General features: G+C 41.1%; 1 protein-coding gene across 1 annotated transcript; it reads right to left on the reverse strand.

Moving 5' to 3' along the window:
• Positions 1 to 11,855: 11,855 nt before the first annotated feature.
• On the reverse strand, positions 11,856 to 16,156 carry gjd2b (gap junction protein delta 2b). Its single transcript, XM_035144128.2, has 2 exons — positions 15,844 to 16,156; positions 11,856 to 14,473 (listed from the first exon to the last, which is right to left on the reverse strand). Exons 1-2 carry the CDS (start codon positions 15,912 to 15,914, stop codon positions 13,630 to 13,632), a joined length of 915 nt encoding a protein of 304 aa, XP_035000019.1. The 5' UTR covers positions 15,915 to 16,156; the 3' UTR covers positions 11,856 to 13,629.
• Between the last annotated feature and the right edge of the window lie 4,194 nt (positions 16,157 to 20,350).

Below are 20,350 nucleotides of genomic sequence, written 5' to 3' on the forward strand. Positions count from 1 at the left end.
ACAAGAACTGCAACTCAAAGACAAGCAAATTCATAGAAAGATTTTTTTTTATATTTCCCTAATTATAACGTGTGTTGTGTAAGTGTTTTGGTAGAAAAAGCGCAGGAAGCTTACTCAGCTTTAAGCATTGAGGATAGCCAGGAGTATGAAACAGTTGAAGGTGCCATCTTAAGAACTTAAGAGCTAGTTCCTGAGGCTTACCACCAACGCTTTAGAAGCCTCAGTAAGCTTGACACTCACACTTATGTTGAGTACGCAAAGGAAAAGGAGACCTGTTTTAGTAAATGGTAAATAGTAAATGGTCTGTATTTATATAGAGCTTTTCTAGTCTTGATGACCACTCAAAGCTCTTTACAGTACAGTTTTACATTCTCCCATTCACACACACATGCATCTGTGTGTGAATCTATCAGCAGCACTTTGTTGTTCTATGAGGGGCAATTCGGGGTTCAGCATCTTGCCCAAGGACACTTCGGTATGCAGATGGGGAAGACTGGGGATCGAACCGCCGACCTTCAGCTGCTCAGTGATCAGAGCAGAAGCTGCAGTTGGTTTGTACCGAGCTGCAGTGTCTGTGTCCTCCTCCACTCTGAGCTGCTCCCACTTTAACTAATAACCACTCATCACTAGTTATCAGGACCTGAGCAGTTCTCAGGATTCTGCAGACTGTGTCCTACGTTACTTACTTAGGTTACTTTTGCATTTCAATTAATGTCATCACCATATATATGTATACACAATATAAATGGTCACAAAATCCCCTTTATTGTGAAATGCATGGAAAAAGGTCTGTATTTATATAGCCCTTTTCTAGTTTTGATGACCACTTTACCGTGCTTTACAGTACAGTGTTACCTTCCCCCATTCACACACACATTCATACGGTGCATCTATTAGCAGCACTTTCTCTATGAGAAGGGGCAATTTGGGGTTCAATATCTTGCCCAAGGACACTTCGGCATGCAGGCTAAGGAACACTGGGATCGAACCACTGACCACTAACATTCTTGTTAGAGGACGACCGCTCTAACCCCTGAGCCACAGCCGCCCATATCAATGTCTACTCAAAAAATAATATTGTCTACTCAACAAATATAAATAAAAGTGCCCATATTCCTGACTGACCTATATAGTATATTTCATGTTGTTATTATGGATGAATAACAACATCAGCCTGCTTGTGATAGAGGCAGTTTGGCCAAGCTGCTACTGCTACCAAAAATAAACTGACCACATGTGGAGATGTGAACGCACACGCGCACACGCGCACACGCACACACGCACACACACACACACAAACTGAAGTGTGTATGTTTTTCAGAGCAGACAGCAGGAACACTGCTTAGCTCGTTGGTTTAGGGTCAGCAGAAGTTCACCCTGAGGCCAAGACCAGGAGGGCACAGTAAGAAAAAGAAAATTCTGAATAAATAACCTGCACATTGAGTAACTATCTGAGCCTGACTTCCATCACACACTGCAAATGGAAAAACAAAGACAGAGAAGGAGGATTAGAGAGAAATTAGGAAATAGGAAAAAGTGTATGCATATGCTGAGGGCTGGATGGCAGGAGATAGGTATTGGCTACTGTAAATGCGAATTACAATCACATGCTGTTCATCTAGCTTTGTGTTTTTATCAAACATAAATATGGGTTTACAGCTTGGCTTAGGCATTGTACCACATGGGTCAATGATCAACGGTGGTGATGAGCCATCCTTTATATACTGCAGAGTATATTAGAGTTGATGAGCTGATCAGAAACAAGCTCTGATGCAAAGGCAACAAGAAGCCAGAATGCCATTTCCAACAGTCACACACAAACACAGAGAGGCAGATGGATGTGGATTGAAGGGAAAGAGGGGATGGAGGAGGGGCGAGCGAGGGAGACAGATGGGCATAGTGGACAAACCTGAAGTTGAATGGATAGACAGGGATGTGCCTGCCTGCCGCTGCTGTCTCCCCTGCTTCCTGTCTTTATGCCAGGCTAGGTAAACCCTACCCTAACCTGCCCTGTACTTATAACATACCGAATAATGTTTCCCCAAAGAAATTCATATTATTTGTTTGATGCTGAGATCACAAAAAAAAAAATTTATGTTTGAAATCAACAGCTGGCAGATGTCAAAACAGACATCATGAATTCTGAGTTTTTGTCATACTGAGTAGAAACAGCCACAGAGAGAAGACAGCAAATAAAACGACTGCACAGTGTTCCGTCATGGAGGCTTTTGTCCCAGTGTCCCAAACCACTGGCCTACTTCACCTGAAAAACAATGAGAGTAAATCCCATAATCCACACATGCTGCTGGCTGCTGGAAGATTAAAGAGGCCAGACACAATCCCACTCTGTGCTTTGAATAACACCACTCCCAAATACGCCTAATGGTCCCGCTGTCGAGGGACAGAGCCAGATGAAACAAGGACTGAACAAAACTGACTTTTTAGGTGATTTCGAACGACATACCGAAGTATGACTTTTTTTTTTTTCATATTTTGGACGACATATCGAAGGAAACAAAGCCTGTTACAGAAGAATTTCACCAAAACTGACTTTTAGGCTGTTAACCACTGGACAGGAATACACCTCCTTTGATCAGACCTCATTAAAAATATTGAAAATGCCCAAATCATTTTTTATCATTTTAAGTTTGTCAGCACTGGGGTTGGTGGGGTTGGGGTTTAGCCTATGGCTAAAATTGACTGATTTGGGTCTGCCTAGAGTATTAAAGATGCCTCAAACATAATGTTAATTTGATACAAACATTTAATGTTTAAGTCGCCCAAATTTCAGACCTTTTACAAGAAGAGGAACACAGACAGTCTGTATTGTCCACAAAACATTTTTGGAGTTTCAGGGGTAAACAGTAAATCCAATACAATTGAAGTAAATGGTATCACGCCTTCAAACGTAAAAGACACAATAGAAAAGACGCACTGTTATGTGCAGGTGTCAGCACATTGCACCTTGGGATGTCACTGCAGATATCTCATTGTGAGACAGCCCATCTCATTGAGGAGTGACCTCGAAACAAAAGTGTCAACAGGATGACTTGTGATGTCACACAGACTCTGGGATGAGGACAGTGCTGCACACAACAACAAATACAGTTAAGATGAGACAGTCTATAGTCTCTTCTCGGAATCTAATGGGTCACACACAAAAAGTCAGTCCAAGAAGGAAAGAAATCAGACAGGGTGCAGGAAAAATTCACAGAACAAGGTAAAAGTCAAAAGCAATACAGCTAGACATCAGGAATCGAGCAAGAGCAAAGGGAAACATTTCAGTATTTACAATGTAGAACTGGTGGGGAAATGTCAACATGAGGGCAGGGAGTGAAAAATCAACAGAATTCAGTATTTCAAAATAAAACTGGAAATTAACATGCATTACTGGACTGAAACAATTTGGTGCAGTATTGTATTACTGTGGCTTATATCTGGGAACATCACTTCCATCTTTATTAGTTGGTCAAGTGACACCTAAAATACACATAAAACAACACTCATCATCTCTCAGTGTACGACCTGTGAGCACATGGTAGCTGTTATTTTATTGCACCATGTTTGTACAACATATATGGTTACATAGACAATGATATTAAAAGACAAAGGTTGACCTGATTTCCTCAGACAGAACAGGCTGTTTTCGCCTGCCTCATTAAATATTTATGAGGCCCTCCTCTGATTGGCTGACTACACTTTGAGTGACACATGACCAGGCCTATCAATGGTCTCATTCTGGAGCATTGACGAACTCCCCGGTAAACAAGAATGGCGACGGCCACAGCTGAGAGTCAGGTTGTTATTGTTTGGAGACAGCTATAGAAGACCAGCCACATATTCACAGTGGGTTACAACAGGATGTTTCTGAACGGTCTCATGTTTGTTCAAGTTTTAGCAGGGCAGTCGGCCCATGTAGGAGTAACGTCCCGAGTTTCAGTACGAAGTTAAAGTACTGCTGCATGTAGAAATAGTTTACTCAGTTCCTAATAATGTTCGGTTTAAAAGCTCAGTTCATGTAACAAAACGCTTCGTTACAAAACACTGTATTTGATATGATGCCAGTTGCTTTATAAGGTTGAAAACATAACACAGATTGCATTATGTGTATAATCGTGTGGTTACATAATTAGTGATTTCCTATTGTTGTCACATGTCACATGTCACATGTTAAAATGTATTTAGTATAAGGGAAGATTTTATAAAATATAACAGGTTAAATGACATTTAAAAGAAAAAGGCGTAAAATGTATTTTAATAATGCATAAAAACAGAATAAGAAATTTATAAAAAGATTGGTAACATGCAGGAGTGCAAGATCTAGTTAAAGGCTGAAGCAAAGAGACATTTAAGTTTTCTGTAAAAGACCTTCACTGAGCTGGCTTCTCTGATAAGAGAGCGGCGGGGGTGTTGTGTTCGGAGGCTGGGTGGGGCTGAGAGAAGACTGCCGATTCCACATGACATCATACGGACCAGGAAGTATGAAACGAGACGTTTCAATAACATATTTCTTAGAATGGACTGAGTGAAAAAGTCTGCAGAGTGATTCAAGTAATTACGGAGAGTAACAGCCCAGAAAATGTATTTTACATAATATGGGCCCTTTAAGATACCAAAATTATTATCGCTATTATCGAACAGCCTATAACAACTTTTCAAAACTGGCCCATGTACTGTATCTGACCGTCATCTTTTTGAACTTTTCAGGTCTTGTCACGCAAATTAAACTGCATTTATTAATGTGGTGAATGATCTTCTACCTTACCTATTTCTTTCTGTTACTTTTAATACCATTATAATTGATATGATTTAAAAAATTTGGTGGACATCTGTAGCTTAGGAGGTTTAGAAGGTAGGTTGTCCACTAATTGGAAGGTTGGTGGTTCTCTTCCTGGCTCCTCCTACCTCCCTCTGGCTCCTTCATGTTGTTTGGAGTTTTAACTTTATCAATTCCTGTTTTACTTTGAAATATTTGCCTTGTGTTTGTCCTGGTTCCTGCTCCTGTGATTTTAACCCTACCTCTCTTATGAATGGTCTCTGTGCTCCAACCGAATTTATCAGATTGTCTGTTTGATTCACTGATGTTTCCTCTTCTTCTGTAGCCCACTGAAAGGTGACCATTAGCACTAAAGTTTCCTTGCATACAGGAGAACCAACAAAAAATGGCGAGCTTGGTTGCCATTTTTGGTTGACTTGGTTGACTTGGTTGACTTGGTTGACTTGACTTGGTTGACTTGACTTGGTTGGTGCTCTGTGAGTGTCTTAGCCTCTGTGTTGGTTTATGTGTTTCATGTTTTTAAAACTTTAACTTGCCAAATGAGCCTTCATTAATTAACTTTCCTTTTTCATTGTGTTATTAAGAAAACTATTTGATTGTATTACATGTTTTCATACAAAATCTATTTGTTCAGTCGCAGGTGAGAGGCGTATGTCATGTGAGTGTTAGCTTGCTTGCTTTGTTTCACGTGTCTAACTGGAGTACAGATGACAATTTCTTTTCCTTAAATGTAAAGACAGTTGTTAAAGTTTGGACCTTTCTCATATGAATAATCAAATGACACAGCTTGAGAAAAGTGTGTGTGTGTCTATGGTTAAGCATGAAGCCTCATACCTTTCAGTGAATCGAGCATGTCCTTCACCACTGAGGTCAGGCTCCAAAGGAGCCAAATCAAGTATGGACCCTGAAGTCCCCAGGGTCATTTATCAGGAGCAAGGTGGGGCAGAGCTGAGTCGCGTCCATCTCTCTTCGGAGACCTATAGCCTGTGATGGACCGCACATTCATCTTCCCCTCCCCTGTCTGGGCTGCAAAAATAGCCATTTCATTCAACATGTCACCTGAAAATAAACAGCTAACCTTTTATTTGTACTAAATGAAAAGAAGAAGGAGAAAGGCTTAGAAAATCCCATGTAAACAGCATGTAGGCCTACAAACTGCAGGTGAATCAATTTGGTCGTTTAAGTGTGAAAATAAGAAAAACATTTCTGATGTGTTCAATGAAGCACCTTAACAGTTGCACATTGACAGAAGTTACAGCGCACCATGAAACACTCCCTTTAATGGTTGTGCTGTTTTCCTATTGAGTGCACACATCTTCTCTAACCCTCACACCATGGCGACCCTGGAAATTAGCTATAAATCTGGCAGCAGTGGCCTCTGGGTAATAAGTCACTGAAAATAGGCCGGACTCTCATTCTCTCTTGTGGTTCAGGCTTTGGCAATAATGTCTGTGGGTCAAAAGCATCAAATGGTCACTAACTGCCAGGATGTGACACTAAAGTCGGATTTACCTTTAGCATCAGCATACCCTCAGGTTCGGCTTTTAAGGTTATTGCGATTAAAAGGCCAAAACACTTGATGACGCTAAGGTATGACTGAAGATTATCTTTCATTATAACAACCAGTCTGACAGAGCTTAAATATGATGGTAACACAACTCTTCCTGCCCTTCCCCCTTACTCTTCTCTACCTTCCTTTCCACCCAACTGTCCTCTCTTCCTAACCCCAATCAGTCGAGGCAGATGGCCGCCCACACTGAGTCTGGTTCTAATCGAGGTTTCTTCCAATTAATGAGTAGATCATTAATGACTAATTTATTTTCAATCACCAAAGTGCTTGCTAATTGTGGGAACTGCTTGGTTTCTGTATAATTTTAAAGTCTCCACCTTAATATGTTATGATCTGGCATATACTCGGCGATATCTGAAGCAAATGTCCGATTGGGAGCCTCCCGAGTTTCTGCAAACTTTCTCTGCCTGGCCCCCGAGTATAAAGTCTGCAGAAAGTCTGGTGGAGCCAATGTGGGAGCACAGCAGGAGATCCTCCGCAGGATTCACTGTGAGTGAGTGGAGGGGTTGAATTTCTAACATGTATAACAGATGCATAAATGAAAAAAACTAAAACAAAACAAATATCTCAGGATGAAGAGCTGAGGCACATACTGATTGCAGACACCAACAAAGATGTTGATAGAGTTTGTGGTGAAAAGAAGTGACGCTGGTGTCGAAGTGCTGTAAATAAAAACATTTGATCTCGGCAGCAGAATGAATATGTAATGTCCTACCTCTGCTTGGTGCACCCCCCCCCTGAATCCTCTGGAGGATTTACTGCTGTTGGGAGCTCGTCTGAGTGGATAATCTTAGGCTGCACTCTTCATGTGTGAAAGGAAACCTCTGGAGAAAGTCAGGTCCCAATTCTCCGGAGTTCCTCCTGAGGTCAGGTCTGACAACGACTTAAATATTAAACTTTTTGATTTTGTTTAAATTCAATGATAATTATGCAATAAAAGAATAGCAGAATAACATCAATGTCAGTCTTCCAGTTTAGCTGTATGTTACCAGCTGTTATGATGATTACTGAGGGATCCCTCTCCCAGGATGGACAGATGCAATAGATGCATGTAACATTGCTATTTTGTTTATGTGCTCTGCTATACGCAGATGTTTTAAGCCTAAAATTCCTCTGATATCTTCTGATGAGGTGCATTCAGGGAGCGTCGGAAATGCTAACCCCCCTAGCTTTGCTACTTCTTGTGGACTTTTAGGCTTAAAACAAGGTGGAAATGACCTTGTTTTGAGGCAAATTTGAGGGCTTCTGGACACTCGTATTTCATATATAATTTTGATATATAATCAATACTTAAATATAAATCGTCATGGTTCTGGCCTGAACCTGAAGACTGTTTCCTTGTTTGTATTCAGTTGTTTTGCCCCTAAGTTCCTTGTTTTATTTTAAGATTATGTTCCTTCTGTGTCTGTAACTTTATTTCCTGCCTCTGTCCTGTTTCCCCAACCCTGCCTCAACCCCCGTGATTTTCTGGTACCGAGTGTTTTTCTATTTGTGAATTTTCTGGACTCTGCAACACCCTTTGTTTTATTAAAATATCTTTTGTTTTGCAACCTGAACTTTGCTTCTGCATTTTGGGTACACCTGCACAACTCATCCTGACAGAAATAAAATGTGTGCCTATCTATATACAGGTTTATATAGATAGCTGTTTAGCTTCACTCACTACAATTCTTTGAGCACTAATTTGAGGCTGCCCTCTGCATGAACTGCAGCCAATTTTGATATATAATAGCATTAGGAAGTGGGCAGGCTCTGCTTTGACCCTGTCCTGATGCAGGTATAAAGGGTCATTGTAGGGTCACAAATACAAAAGTTGTGGTGATTGATCCCCTTAAATCCTACACGCTGCACCTTTATGTATGAAACAGTTTGAAAGTAATATCATAATGCCTACACACACACACACACACACACACACACACACACACACACACACCAAGCCCAATGAGACCTGTGTGTGGTTAAGATAGGATGTTAGGGTGAAATTACCTAAATTAGTAGTAGCCTAAAGTGCTTTCTAATCCATTTAGTGTCGGCCAATCAGGATTAGAATCCCTGAATAACCTCGTCTTCGGAGAAATGTCCTGTCTGTTTCCACGGAAACTAGTTTTCATTGTTTTGTACAGTGAGTTCAACATTAACTTTCTTTCTACATTTTATAGACCATCAAACATGGAAATATACTGTCACCTTTTATTCCCCTTAACCTGAAGTATTTACAAATCCTGTGCAACCTGTAATCCACAGCTACAGAGGGATAATTCTTCTGTCAGGTGGCTGGAGGTGCAGTAGGTCACTGAGTGAGCTCCGCGGTATAATGAGTCTTAACCTGTGCTGCTGTGGAGGCCACTGGTCTGGTCTGATGCAGGGGATACAACATGAGACCACGTATTGCAACACACCTCCCTTTTCCTCCACATACAGTACATACACACACAGACACACACACAGACACACAAACAAACACACACACACACACACACACACACACACACACACACACACACACACACACACACACACACACACGCACACACACATACACAAACATATTGACAATGGAACAAAGCACTCTGTCACTAAAGACCACATAATTTATATGAAGAACGTATGTATGTACGTTGTAGTTGACAGGAAGAACCTATAAACTACTATTTAACCTATAAATGTTGAATATTAATATATTTAGTAATAGGTGTGATATTTAAACCAGGATTATTGTATTTAATCAAAGAAAAGTCATTAACATGTGTATATATATAAAACAATGGTCTGGAAGTGCAATGAACCAATCATGGCTTGGTGCCAGTCCTCTTATGCCCTGCAGGTCAACATTCTCAAAGATTGCCATTATTGAAAAAATATCAACCACATTCCAGTGTCAAAGTCATAGATGGACCCATAGACCCATGTCCAACTGGTAGGAGACCCTGAGGTAGACCCAGAACACACTGAAGAGATTGTGTATCTCATCTGGCCTGGGGACATTTCAGGAGGAGCTGGAAAATGTTGCTGAGGAGAGGAATATCTGAACTAATACAACTGGAGCTTCTTAGACTTTTTAAGTTACACAAGTAGCACAAGTAAAGTAAATTGTAATTGAATCTGGGGTATTTAAATACCACCAACTCTTGGCTGTACTAGCGACTTGCAACATATGCATGAATACCTGGAGTCAACAACAATTGTAAAGCTCTTTGAGTGGTTGTTAGGGCACTGCTGGCGTGTCCATATAGGTGAACTAGGGCAGGGGTCAGAAACCTGCGGCTCTGGAGCTGCCTGCGGCTCTTCAGCCCCTCTGCTGTGGCTCCCTGTACAATGTTTTGCATTCAATGAACTGCGTTCATATTTATCGTGAACGATGAACTGAACAAATCAGTTTTCATATGGTGCAGTTGGTTTGTACCAAGCTGGAGTTTCTGGGGTAATATAAAAAATTACCCTGTGTGAATCTATGACAGTGGGCTGACAAAACATTGGTAATAAGTTCTTGCTGTTTGAGAGATCTATTATTCATCTGTGGTTTCAGAAACAGAAACCTGCACTGAGGCCTGTTCCACTCCAGCAACTGGCAGACATAAAGTGCAGGACACTGGAAGCCCATTCGGAGAAGACTGCTGAGGGTCAAATTCATAATTTCAACTTGGTGAATTCAACTGAGAGCTAAGGTGGTTTAACAGCTTCTTGCAAAACCAGTTGACCACTCAACGCAGTTCCACGCTGTTTTTGACAGGCACAGCCACTGATCCTGAATGTTCATTGTAGCTGCTGTGGGACATGAATATTTATGCTGAGTGGCTTTGTCTGAAAAGCTGGTTTGTACACACACAGACAAACGCACACATGCACACAAAGGTACAGGTGCTTTTAAATTTTAAATGTGATGGTGTGCTAAAAGTGGACATGAGTGTCTGAGAAGGGAGAAGAGTCACAAACAGACAGATAAACCACAAGTGAAGTAGAAAAGGACAAATTAAATATCAATGCATCCATCCATCCACAGTGCTGACACACAGGTTGCACTCTAGCCACAGAACTGACACACAAGCCATTCACACTCACATACATACCTATGGCAAAGCTACCGAATGTGCTGTGTCTTCAGACAGACTAGGGCAGAATGGGATGGAATAGAACAGAACAAACAGAACAGAAAATAAATAAATTAAAACAGAATGTCAGTGAAAACTTTCTTCGGTCCTGATGCAAGATATAAATAGAAATAAAAGTCTGTTATATACTGAGTGAACTCTGCTACATTCAGATGCTTCAAAGTAAAAGCATGGTGAGAACAAAGTGCTGACATCAAATCCAGACTTGTCACAGTGGATCACTCCTCACTACTTTGGATATAAAGATGCTGCGTCTACGGAGTAGGGGGGGAATGTGAGTGTTATTTTTAGCAGGACGTATCGGTACCAGTGTAGCCTGTGTTCCTGTGTCATCAGTGAAATATTAGAAACTGATAATCCAATCTGACAGTTGCAAAACTGTATCAGGTCTGGGATAATTCCCCGTTCTGCATATCCATCTGTGATTTTCTAATCACTCAACTCTCCTTACCCCTGGACACACCCCTGGGATGTAATCATATTTGAAAGCTATAGCTGCTTATAAATATGCAACATCAGGGTGCATGTGTAAGCGATGGCAGCTCAAAACATCCTGAAGATCCAGACACTACCAGGGTTTAGGTTTCTATTCCCTGTGTTGCTCAGCAGGTGAAGCAAGACATTAAATTACCAGCACTGAATGAATCTAGGTGTCACTGAAATACATTCAGATTTATTTTCTTCATCTCTTACCAGAGGGACACCTCTGGTAGTTTGTTTGAATGATGTTGAAGTTATGTTCATGACTTCTTGAGTGATGAACCTGTCAGAAGCAAAGGGACATGATGTTGTAAAAACGTAGGGGGTATTTGGGCTGTATGATCGGTGTCTGAGCAGCAGCATCATCAGCTCAGTGTGATTACACTTGGACACACCAGTTCACCTATTTGTGTAAAATGTGACAAAATAGCTCAACTCTGCTTTCAAGCTTTTTGGCAGACTCATTTAGTACACAAATTCACTCACAAGTGTGGTGAAATCTGTGCAATATGCTTTCGACACAAAAAACATTTGGGCTGTTCTTGGAAGATTGTGGATCTGGGACAATACTAATGGGAACACAAGAAGCATCAACACATGCGTTATTTCCCTCCTGTTTGATAAAAACATCACTGAGCAGCTATTTAAAGGAACTGCTGAGCCTTTTGAAGTGAAACTATATATTTGTAAGGTGCCTTTAAAGATTTATGTGTTCAGTAGGAAACAGTGGGCTTGGAACTGAGAGCCGCAGACAGACTAGAGAAGCCATAAAGTAATTTGTTGACAAGAACAACATGGCCACTTCAGCTCAGAATGTCAAAAACGTAATCTCTCCATGTAAGTGTAGGCTGTCCTATTTATGCGCAACTTCTGACCTTGTAGGCGACTGCACTAAACACCACACACCACACTTGTCTTGTTCGTATGTCTTCCTTTTTATTACAGATTCTTTCATAGTTGTTAAACATACTTTAGATAATACTTCAAAATGGTAGCACCAGTGGCAGTAAAGCGTTGTCTGACTTTTTATGCTTTACTTCATCATAATCGGCTCCAGATTAAAATAAGATCAATTACCCTGGATTATGTAATCATGGTAAGAATTTGGGCTGGAAACAGAAATTCAAGATGACAGTAACAAACCATTTCCATACATCTGGTCAGATGGAAGAGGATATCATGATAATCCACAGTGGGACTATGTGTTTTCTCACATCTCTGGATAAAGGTGTCTATATATTTATCTACATTTATGGCACTTGATGACATGAAAAGAATAAACATCACAAATGAAAGACAGAAAAGAAAAAGTGATGACTAGTTTCCACGCACCACCAAAGGAGTGATCATTAGGGTTAAGGTCAGTGGTGTGATAACAGGCATCCAGAACAATGAGAGATAGATAATTCAGATGAGACAGATCATGTGCGTAATGTATTATATCCAAAGAACAGTCTAACCCTTTCAACTACAAGATTGTGTGCTTCACTGTGGAAGCAGTGTTGGGAACCACTGGAATGTGACTGAAACACCATCTAAGCTCAGAGTGGATAGGCATTTTCATTTGGCTTATTAGTGCAAGACTATACTCAGTGTCAACATGGACATCAGAACACTACTCTGATACACTACATGGCCAAAAGCATGTATTCCATGGTTTGGGATCAGATCCTATATTCCAGCTCAAAGAGCACCTCAACTATTCTACACATGAACCTTAGTTCACTGACCACAAGGAATTCTACCCCAACAGCTTTATCATGGCTGGTGGGTCTTCAGGAACTTTGTCATATCCCAGACTCACAGTATTGCTGTTATTTTTTTCGGTTAAGTTTTTATCAAATACCTGCGTTAAAAATAGTGAGTGTGGAGTTTTGACAGTGGCTGGTAGGGATAGTCAACCATCATAGCTTGTGTGACTTACTAATATTACCAGTTTACAAGCAATATGTGAACATGGAATTGGTAAAGACACTGAAAAGTTGCATTGGAGGCAGAATATATTATAGTATATGATTGATAATAGGGAGTAAAAGTCTTGATTTCATCGGCTGTGCAGATTTTTACCTTCTTGACCTTCTTTAGTTTATCATGTGATCCCCAACGTTTAAAAAGGTACATACTTTACCACTGCAGTACCCAGTTGTCTTAATTATTGGTTCACTGTGAAGCTTTTGACTGAGCTCTTTCCCATCCAGAACATTTTAGAATAAACTAGAGTGAGGACTGTAAATCGGAATGTCAGGGTGTCAACATAGCTTTGACCAAGCAGTTTTAAAGAAGCACTTTACAAAGAAAGAAAACACCAAGTTATCAGTGCCTCTGCTCAAAAACGGACAAACATATGTGTTTATCTCTTAACAACAGACAGAGTGTCAAATAAATTGTTACCCGGCCAAGCTTAACATGATGTTGGTTATCCAGTCTTAATGAATCACCGTAAAAAATGTAACTGTCTGCAATCAGGGGAGGGATCCACATGTTCATCTCAAGCAGTCTGTTTGATCCAAAGAGTTTCGAAAGACATCACATAGTTGGAAATCTCTCACCTCTTACCTCACCTCTCTTACATTAATGTGTTATTAATTACATGAATTGTTAAATTGAATGTGTTTGTTTGCCATTCTCCATAAGTAGTTTCCACACAGCTGTCCTGCAGCCTCCTCATGTACAGTATGTGTGGCAGACAGCTACACATATGCAGAGTCACTGGACTGAGTGCGCCCAAAGTTTGGCATACTCATCCTGGGTAAGTCCTTGTTCCGGATCTCATAAACAGACTTCCTCCTGGCCTGCACTCCTCTCACAGCGGTTTTGATCTTCCTCCAGCCGAGATGGTTGAGCTCTGCCAAGTTGAATACCACGCAAACGCCACTGACTGCAAACATGAAGATCAGAAACACTGTCTTCTCTGTGGGCCTGGAAACATAGCACTCTACATCTTTTATGCAAGGGTATCGATCACATTCGTACACTGCAGGTACGTTGAATCCATAAAGGAAGTATTGACCAACCAGAAACCCTATCTCTAGTGCATTTCTGAAAACCACTTGAATGATGTAAAACCTGGAGATGCCCTCCTGCCTTCTCATTTTTGACTTTGTAGTTCGCAGGATTGAGTGGGGGATGTCTTTGACCTCAAGGCAGTCGGGTTCTACCTCTTTGTTGGAGTTTTCAGTGTTCTGCAGCACTCCATTCACGATGGTGTTCTTGATCTTCTTGCTGTCATCTCGTTTCATAGAATCATGGTCCCTGTCCAGTGAGAGGTAAACTGTGGAGAAGCGCCGCTCCTTCTGCTTGGCGGACTGGTGCACAGAGTAGGTGATGAAGCAGAGGCTGGGGCAGCACACCATAATGATCTGGAACACCCAGTACCTTATGTGGGAGATGGGGAAAGCCTTGTCGTAGCAGGCCTGGTTGCAGCCTGGCTGTAAGGTGTTACACACAAACATTGACTGCTCATCGTTGTACACGGTCTCTCCAACTATTGCCACAATCAGAATCCGGAAGATCACCACCACAGTCAGCAAGATCCTGAGGAAAAATCAGCAGCAAAAATATATTCACTTTTTCAGTATTTGTAATTATTTTTGTAGATCAGCCTCAAAGCCCGAAGCCCCCCCAGACATTTTATCAAATGTTATTGAATATACATGTGAACCTGTCTCTTCTGGTAACTTACTAAACCTGTCATATGTCACAAGCATGGTTTTGCTTTATGACTGTAGCCACCTGGTGAGCTTCAATGGGAGTGCAGCTGAAAGGCAGGACCTTATTTTTTCAAATGCAGATAGGTTAATACTAAAATTGACAGTTCTACATTTGCAAGCTTTTGTCTTGTGTCAGTTTTACCAGGAGTCGATGACAGAACAGCAATGCAGAAAAAAAGGGCGATATTTACCTGTATATAATTTTTTATCTCTTAGTAGAATTCTGCATAATTCTCTTATCACAGAAACAAAAGAAATGAATCATGTAGGGTTTGCAAGTACAGACATAACTTGGCTTTAGAGCTCCAACAATGATAGACTTGCCATGACAATAGATGAAGGCAGAGACACATAAAGTTAAAGATCACTGGTGAGAATAATAATGAGGTGTGTGTGCGCCGATGACAGATGACATCACAGTGATGCTTGGATGTTAAAGAGGTGTACAATGAGTCATGAGGTTCCTGGTTTGATAGGATTTGGTGCTTTAGCATGTTTGGCTCATAATAATTAACATGTGTGTGCTGAGAATTACCCCATAACAAGTGTTACCTGTGTTGGCCCCAGCAGAGATTATTCATCTCAGTGAACATTATTTCTGCTTTTAGTGTTGTGTCATTGCTGAGTGCAGGCTGTACTCTAACTGTATTACCACACAGTCATGTGGTCATTCACACAAGCAGGCATGTTGATCTCTGTATTTCACTGAAGTCTAAAAACCAGGACAGGATTTGAAAAAGTTTCAGACCTTGGGAAATAGACATTATCAGTCCTAAACAAAGGCTAATATATCACTCCACTAAATACGTTTCACTTCCTCAACAGTTTGACCAGCAAAACGGTTATTTCCCAACCTGGCAACCCAAATGTTTGGGTTGTAAATTGTCTATTCAGCAGTAATGATTTATGAACCCTATGGAGCCACTTCTTCTAAACACATGATGGAGGTCTCATTAAAACCGACAGGCAGACCGTAAAGCAGGTATCAGGGCTGTCTAATCCGCGACTGTGAGGGAGCTGTCCAGTGCTGGAATAGGCGCATTCCCTGCCTCCGTCAACTCATGTTGTACAACCGTTGGTTTGAAAAACCACACAGGGCTTTTCACTCATCGTGATGTTGTTTGCGCTGACACTGTGCTGAATTGTATCACTTGACTTGTTCATGAAGAGAGAAAGTTTCTGTTTCTGTCTTACCTTCCGATCATAGTAGAGTGCTGCTGGACAGCCGCCTCCAAGAGACGCTCTAATATGGTCCATTCCCCCATGGCTGTTCATTCGGAGAGGATCTCACCCAATAAAAAACGGATGATGTTATGAATTTTACCTCTCAGAGTCCGGGAGCGCCGAGAGTATCCACTAAAGGCATGTGTGTGTGTCCCGCTGTTCAGCTCTGCGGGTCGCCCGAGCGCTCCTGTCCTTTACCCTCTCCAGAGTCTGAAAAGCGCCGACCTCACTGCGCCTGTGCAGGCTCGTGTGAGACCGAGCGCAATGTGGAGCGCACGGCTCAGCGCTAATCCCGCTTTAAGTAGACTCCTTTGCGTCACACGCACACCGGCTCGTGTGTTGTGGAGGCCAGGGACGCACAGCTACGCATTCATTCATCCATCCTGATCCATCATCCATCCATCCATCCATCCACCGCTTCCCCAACCCCCAGAGGAAAACTGCGCTGTAAAATGTAACGTAATCAACAAGTAATTTTACCTCATATCCGCCCTAGTCTGATTATGTCAGAATAAATAATTTAGACTAATTCTAATTAGGCTATAGCAGAAGATGCCATTTTTAGTATTTCTAGTAGCCTGGTGGTTTAGTGAATGTCAGAGTAGCAGCAGAAGAAGAGGTTAGCAAATAGGCTGCAACCAGCAGCAGCTTTTACACTTATTCAGACACATTTATCAACAAATATCCAAACATTCACCCAGCAGTGGGCTAGGAGTCAAATAGGTATAGTGATGGGTTAATGTGATGGCATTATAAGAATACGATTTTGTACTTTTAGTACAATTACTGCAGTAGTGAGAGCTGCAGCAGCCCAGGTGTGAGCATCAATAACTTAGTGGATGCAGTTTTTACTGCAGTTCCCATATTTGACTAATAAAACTTACTTGGACGTAGCTGGTCTGTATTTATATAGAGCTTTTCTAGTCTTGTTGACCACTCAAAGGGCTTTACAGTACAGGTTATTGCAGTAACATTCATACAACACTTTTTGGGGACAATTCAGGGTTTATTATCTTGCCCAAGGACACTTTGACATGCAGACCGGTAAGACTCGGATCAAACCGCCAACATTCTGGTTAGAGGACGACCGCTCTACCCCCGCAGCCACAGCTGCCCATCAAGTACACAATCAGATTATGTGAGTTGATGTCAATTACAAAGAATTCTTTGCAACCCACTGTACTGTGAGCTGTAACACTATTTGGGGATGTAAGAGAGAAATCAGATCGACACTGTCCAATTTATGCAGGAACTTTAGTGAAGAAATTGTTTTGAATAAAGTGAACAACATAAAGTGAAAAAAACACACTACAAAACCATGCTGTGTATACTTGTTTGGGGGTCTGCGTGTGTGGAGTTTGATTCTGGAAATATTGTGAAACAATGAAAGCACTGAGAAGCACAGAGCCCCTACACCACCAATATAAGATGATTTAAAAAAATATATTGTGAGAACCAGATGAAAACATCACCTTTCAGAGCTCTGTAGATACGACAGACTTTCTTTACACAGCTATTTGTTCCTGCTGGCTGTAGGTTGAGGTGTATTAGATAAACTCAGTTCCAGAGAGTAATCTCTTTAACTGCCTCACTTCATTTCCAAATATAGAACAACTTAAGAGGACAACCTGTAGTATTAGTCAGTCAACGCCAATCCCATTAATACACTACTCACAGTTGCCTGTTTGGTAAGGACACATACAAATACCTGTCTACGCATCAAGGAGTGACATCCAACACATAGAGACTGCATGTGTAAACAATCTGTGCACACACAGACAAGAAAGGCTATGTGCTGCCACAGGCACAGGACACAGCACGTGCAGGAGTTATTTTGCCATTGATTCTGGTGCTTCTTGTTGATGATGGAGGTCCCTGCCTTCTCACACTCCTGCTTGATTTGTTATTGTGATTTGTGAATATGGGCTACACAAATAAAATGTGATTGATTGATTGATCGGTTGGTTGATCAATCAATCAATTGATTGGTTGATCCACCGCTGCTGGAAAGTGGTAAGAGACCACAGCCATCCACACTGAGGACTTACACTAAAGATGAGTAATGATCAGATGGGTTGTGTCTCAACTTCAAGTGTGTTTCAAGGACAATTCCATTTTTTATTTCAATCACCATTTTTTATGTGAAAAGCTGTCAGAAGTTCAGTACAGACTCAAATTCATTGTTTCCCACAAGTCCTCATTTCCCTGAAACTTTACAACAGGGATGTTGATATTAAAGTTAGCACAACCTATAGAGCCACAGAAACCGTATGGGAAATGTCCCTGCTAAATAAACTTTAATTATCCTTAACAGTAATCTGTTGGAACCATCAGGACCACTCCACTGAAACTACTTACTAAAATAAGGAATGACCTTCTTCTCACATTTCATCTCCTCTTATACTAATGAGAAACCAGTTTGGCATCTCTAGCCTCGTCCTCGACATGGTTACAATCTTACTTATCTGAAAGAGCTCAGTGTTTTTCCTATGATCAGAGGATTTTGGTGATCATAATAGGAATGTGATTATGATGTGTTTTCCTTGTTTCTGATGTGAATTAAGGAGTGCCTTAGGGCTCTATTCTTGGCCCTTTACTTTTGCATAATACAATGCGAATAGTTAAAAGGAAGTCAGAAGTCTGCAGGGTCTTTTCTAGTGAAAAGAGTAGAGGCTGTGCTTCTAAACTGCACATTTTCACACACTCTTTAAAGTGTGTGCAGAGATGAAGTGGTCTAATTATTATTCCGGATAGTGCCATGATGTGTATTGCAGGTGGATGTAGCTTTCAGTTACCATAATATGAATACACTTCCTGTGGCTGCTGTAGAAGTCATGTGATGAGTGATGCACACAGGAGATGTAACACACAACCACCAGTGTTTCTAATAATCCAGCTCACAATCAATCCCTGCTGTGCTGAACACATTTGTTTACAGTTTGCTTAAAATGCATGAATCCACTTAATATGAGGGGAAGAATAGTGCTTCATTACTTTCTTTTATTCTTACCTCAGTGGTATCAGAAATAAAAGACATTGCTAATAGGATATCATTCCTCCCATTTACAGAAAACACACACATTAATAGCGTGGTACAACTGTCTTATTTGAACGCCATTGCTACTGAGTGCACGTGAGGGCCCTCATGGATTACTGCAGCGAAAAAAAACTGCTGCCAGGCGTATTTAGGTTATAAGGAGAAACTATGATTTGTTCAGGGATTATTGTGTTGCTAATTACTGTGAGTGCTGTTACAGCCCGCTCTGGTGGACAAACTGTGCAACAGTGACAATGGTAATGGTGTCAACGTTTTTTTCTTTACATTACTTTAATATTGTTTCACTTACTTGAAAAGTCTTCAGAAAACTAAACGGATGTAAGACGGATGGAAGTCATAAGGAAGGAAGAATGATGTATAAAAAAAATATTGTCTAATCCAGAGAAAAAGAAGGAAAGACCAATAGAAAAAAGAAAGGAGAAACATTGGAAGAACAGATACAGAAAAGGAAAAAGGTTTGGATAAGAACCTAGGAGAAAGAAGTTGAGCAACAAGGTCAAAATGATGGCTTCATTGTGAAAGAAAGCAGCTGTGGACAGTCACCCTGGATACGATGGTTTGTGGAAAGAAATGCTGGGTGGACATGATAGAGTTCCAGAACACTTACAGTACACTTTTCTGCCTTTGTTCAGTTCTATGCAGTTACACTCGCTCTGCCTCTGCACCTTTAGGCTCAGCCATATTATAATTTCACTAACTGTAAAATACACAAAATACACATAACATTTTTGCCATTGTACTATTACAAGACAGAGCAATTATTACCTTTTTACTTGGCATTAATTGTATGATATTTTACCCAGGTCTGCCTGATGTACACATCTGAAGATATGTCCCTAACATCCGTTGGTGCTTGTGGTAGGCATTAATAAGTGCGGTAGAACATACAAGGGATATATTCCATCTGGTCCTAAGTTCTAAAATTGGACAGTGTTTACTTTAAAAAAGGCATAGGGGTAATGATGTCTGATCTACTGAGTGGGCCACATGCCTTACATAGTATTGCCATACAAGCCAGTAGCCAGTCAGATTTACCTTCAGCCTCAGCGTACCCTCAAATTCGACGAGGACAGAACCTCTTTGGAGGGCGTGTACGGGGCCACTGGGGAAAACTGAGAGGTGAACCACAAATGGTAAATGGTAAATGGTTTTGTATTTATACAGAGCTTTTCTAGTCTTGATGACCACTCAAAGCTCTTTACAGTACAGTTTTACATTCACCCATTCACACACACATTCATACAGTGCATCTATTAACAGCACTTTGTTGTTCTATGAGGGGCAATTCAGGGTTCAGCATCTTGCCCAAGGACACTTCGGCATGCAGATGGGGAAGACTGGGGATCGAACTGCCGACCTTCAGGTTGGAGGACGACCGCAAGCCAGTGGCTCGGCAGCAGGTCTGGTTTGGCTTTGGCA

Source organism: Hippoglossus stenolepis, chromosome 20, assembly GCF_022539355.2.
Source record: "Hippoglossus stenolepis isolate QCI-W04-F060 chromosome 20, HSTE1.2, whole genome shotgun sequence".
NCBI classification, from domain to species: domain Eukaryota; kingdom Metazoa; phylum Chordata; class Actinopteri; order Pleuronectiformes; family Pleuronectidae; genus Hippoglossus; species Hippoglossus stenolepis.